This window comes from Corvus brachyrhynchos, unplaced genomic scaffold (genome assembly GCF_000691975.1).
Source record: "Corvus brachyrhynchos isolate BGI_N302 unplaced genomic scaffold, ASM69197v1 scaffold68, whole genome shotgun sequence".
In the NCBI taxonomy this organism is placed as follows: Eukaryota; Metazoa; Chordata; class Aves; order Passeriformes; family Corvidae; genus Corvus; species Corvus brachyrhynchos.
This window is the reverse complement of record NW_008240039.1, coordinates 771,966-775,391: the sequence shown is the minus strand read 5'-3', so window position 1 is coordinate 775,391 and position 3,426 is coordinate 771,966. Positions and strand designations below refer to the sequence as shown.

Sequence of the window (3,426 nt, the reverse complement as noted above, 5' to 3'; positions counted from 1 at the left end):
GAGGAACTAATGTGTATCTTCCTTGTGTGCAGCTGGGATGTGTTAGCTCTGGCTTTGACCTCAGTCCCCTCCGTGTGTGAATGACTCCTCAGCAGCAAAGGGCCCCCCCCCGTGCCATTCCTGAAAAACTTGTAGTGTCTTGTTCAGGGTTTTAAGTACAGGATGCAGAAAAAGATAGCCAAAGGCTTGTATCCTTCCCGGCTCTGTGACACAGGAGGGAATCCTCTAGTGGAAAATGTCACGGTGCAAGTAGAAACATGAAGCTTTGACAGATGGCTTTGTTTTTCATGGGAACTATGCAGTATAAATGGAGGGGTTGACAGCTGTTACCCTCCTATATGAGATAAATCATGGTGCTTCTGGGTACCCAGACCACATGATGCTCTGGCTGCTGCAGTCTTTTGCTTCAGTGACTCTTCCAAAAGTTTCTGGACACTGCAGTGAGAGGCACGAGCTAGAAGATGTGTTCTGACTGGAATGAATGGTATTGTAGAGGAGGAACTTCCAGCTGGTATTCTAGGATTGTTTCATTCCCACATGTATGGCTTAAATAACCTACAGAAACCTCATGCTCTGTTGGTGTATTTGATGAGCTGAAGCTGCTGAATGGCTTGGGTCCTGCAGGCATGCCAGGCATTCCCTTCTCTTGCTCAGTCTTTCCTGGGGGATTTGTAGAAGCAGCAGAGTGAACGTGTGCCTTGTGGGCTGGGCTGTTAATGTCTTGGGTCTCTCTTCCCAGCTGAACCACTGCCTCTGATGGACTTGTGCCGGCGAGCCGTGAGGCTTGCCCTGGGCAAGGACAGACTGACTGAGATCCCCACCCTGCCCCTGCCAGCCTCCCTCAAGAGTTACCTGCTCTACCAATGACCCTCGTGCTCCAGGACAGAGGTGGAACCAAGGCAATGGATCGGAGCCGACCCGCGGAGCACTGGGCTCTCCGCCCTCGTGTCATCCCCGCTGTTTGAGCTCCTCGGCCCTTTTTTCCCTCCCTCTGCTTCAGCCTCCATGTGCCCTCACTGGCGAGCTCTCAAGTAATCCTTGTTTCACAACTGAGTGCTTTGTTCCTTGGAAGTCACTTCCCCAGCACACTTACAAAAGGAACATTTACAGAGGCTCTGTGCTTCCCTGCTCCTCCTGAGAAAAGGCTGTGCTGCATCCTTGGGGTTCGAGGGCCTTGGAGTGAATGATTTTTCTGTACCAGCTAAAGGGAAGGATGATAATAAAAGAATAAAAACATAATCTGGGGAAAGAGGAAGCATTAGGAATAGGAATGTTAAGACCAGGTCCTAAGAATGGAAAGGCTCGGGATAGCCAGCAGAGTTGGAAAGAGTCTACAATGCCACAAAGAATTAATTGATGAGCTTTTAAAAGCCAAAAAATAAAAAGTACAACCCCAAGCCCTGGAACACCAAAACCAAGAGCCCTTCCAGCAGGACACTTCTTGATTTGGAGAAGGTGGTTATGTTGCTGATGTCTGTATCTGTGCTGGGACTTCTCACCTTGCTCTATTGCTGTTTCACGGGTTGTGACTCCTGCTTTCTTGTTTAGCACCATTGCTTCTCCTGCTCCATTCTCTGCTCTGCCTCCTCCTGACTCAGTCAATTTTGCAGTCAGGCTGTGTCTCCACATGCCTCCTTCCCAACTGAAACCTGCAGCTTTAGGTCTGGGATTCCTGGCTGATGTGGGAACAGGGAAGGACAAACTTGTGCAATAGGGTGAGCCCATCTGCATGAGCTTTGTCACACAGCTGCAGGTCCTGTCCCCTGAGCTCTGCCCCTGTTCCATGCTGAGGCTTTAGAGAAACATTCATGTTTCTCTAATGGCACTGCTAGGGAATTCTCTTCTTGGATAAGCTGCTTAAATTCATCCAGACCAGGCTTTGTGCTGTCATAGACCAGCTTAATCTCCACTTAGCTCTGCAGAAGGAATGGTTCTCTGTGCCCTGCTGCAGGTGGGAGTTTGTCCCAGAGCAGTGGCCACGGTGTGGCTGCAGAAATGCCTTCAGCAGGCAGGTGAGCAGCCCAGGAGGGGATTGCTGCAGGGTGGAACTTGGGAGGATTTAGCAGAGAGTGGGGGTGATCTTCAGGCACAGCAAGAAGAAACTGAACCTCTCCAGAGCTGGGGAGCAGGAGAGAACTGCAATAAACAGGACAAGCAATTCAGGCAAAATCAGCACATCCCAAATAGATCCTCAGTAGCCAAGTAAAGAGGATGACACTCCTTTATTAGCAGGAGCTGCTCTCTTGACCTCTCCACAGGTTACTATGCTGCCTTTCTGGGGTTATTTTGCACATTTCTTTGTGTTTTTTTCTTGAAAAATGTTTGTGTGATTGTTTTGGGTTTGTTTTTTTTTTTTTTTTTTGCTTTTGAGTTACCCCTTCAGTTTTGTGTAGGTACAAATGAGTTTAGTTGTTGAAAATGTTAATATATATATTTGTGGTGTATGTATAAGAACATGTTTTAAACAGCTGCTGTAGGGTACCTTTTTGAAAATAAACTACTTGCATAGTATATTTTTTAAAGCACAGAGTTGGTGCCAAGACTGTGTGGGGTGTGATGTGCCCCTTTTTTATTCTAATATTATATGACTTTTTTTCAATGTAGGGGTTTGTACTAGTTTCTGTTGCAGGGTGGGACACAAAATTCAGTGTGTGTGGAGCCCTACTTGGTTGCCTTCAACTTGAACCAGTGTCTTCCAGAACTCCAGGGAGGTAGCTGTGTTCTCCCTACTCCTAATGCTCCTTGTGCTCCCTCGTTACCATCTCTCCTCACTTCACCAGGACATTACTTTGTACAGTTTAAAATTCTTTCTATTTTATGACTGTAGATAATACTCAGTAACCTAATAAACTTTATTAAATATTACTTGGTGATGGGTTTTATTTGCATGAAATGCTCAGATTTCTTTATCCTTTGTTTCTACATGAGCAGTGAGCTTATTCCCAGGAAGCCTGCCCAGACAGGCAAAGCAGGGGCTGTCATGGCCTTATCTCTGCTTGGAGGAATAACAATTTAAAGCTGGCATCTAAAAGGTGTGTACAGACGGAGGGCAGGCTGCAGCTGTGGGTACAGGGTGGTGAGGTGTGGTAACCTGAGAGTGTGCACAGCTGCCCCTACAGCCTCAGAGATGGAGCTCAGTCTAATCTGTGATGAGGCAGCCTCGGGTTCCTGCTGTAACTGGGTTTATAGCTGATTTTACAGCTGCTTGCTGGTTGTGCCTCCAGTCACCGACCTGTGCAATACAGAGGTGCTCCCACGTTGTGCCAGCAGTGAGGTTAAGCCTCCAAAGTGACTGGAAGTGTGGTGGTGATGAGGTACTTTTGTCCATGATGGTGAAGGCTTTAAGTCCTCCTCCTGTCCACACACTTCTTTGTCTTCCCTGCAGCCACCAAGGTGTGTGAGGGAGCCAAATCTTTTAATCAGTTC

At 47.5% G+C, this 3,426-nt stretch overlaps 1 protein-coding gene across 4 annotated transcripts in view; it reads left to right on the top strand.

Moving 5' to 3' along the window:
• The window catches only part of SPSB1 (splA/ryanodine receptor domain and SOCS box containing 1), a 26,286-nt gene extending 23,421 nt beyond the window's left edge, over positions 1-2,865 (top strand). For all 4 annotated transcript variants that reach the window (XM_008641152.2, XM_017744079.1, XM_017744081.1 and 1 more), the window contains exon 3: positions 740-2,865. In XM_008641152.2, the coding sequence (XP_008639374.1) occupies positions 740-867 (128 nt within the window). In that variant the 3' untranslated portion in view covers positions 868-2,865. The remainder of the gene's footprint in view (positions 1-739) is intronic.
• The last annotated feature ends 561 nt before the right edge of the window (positions 2,866-3,426 follow it).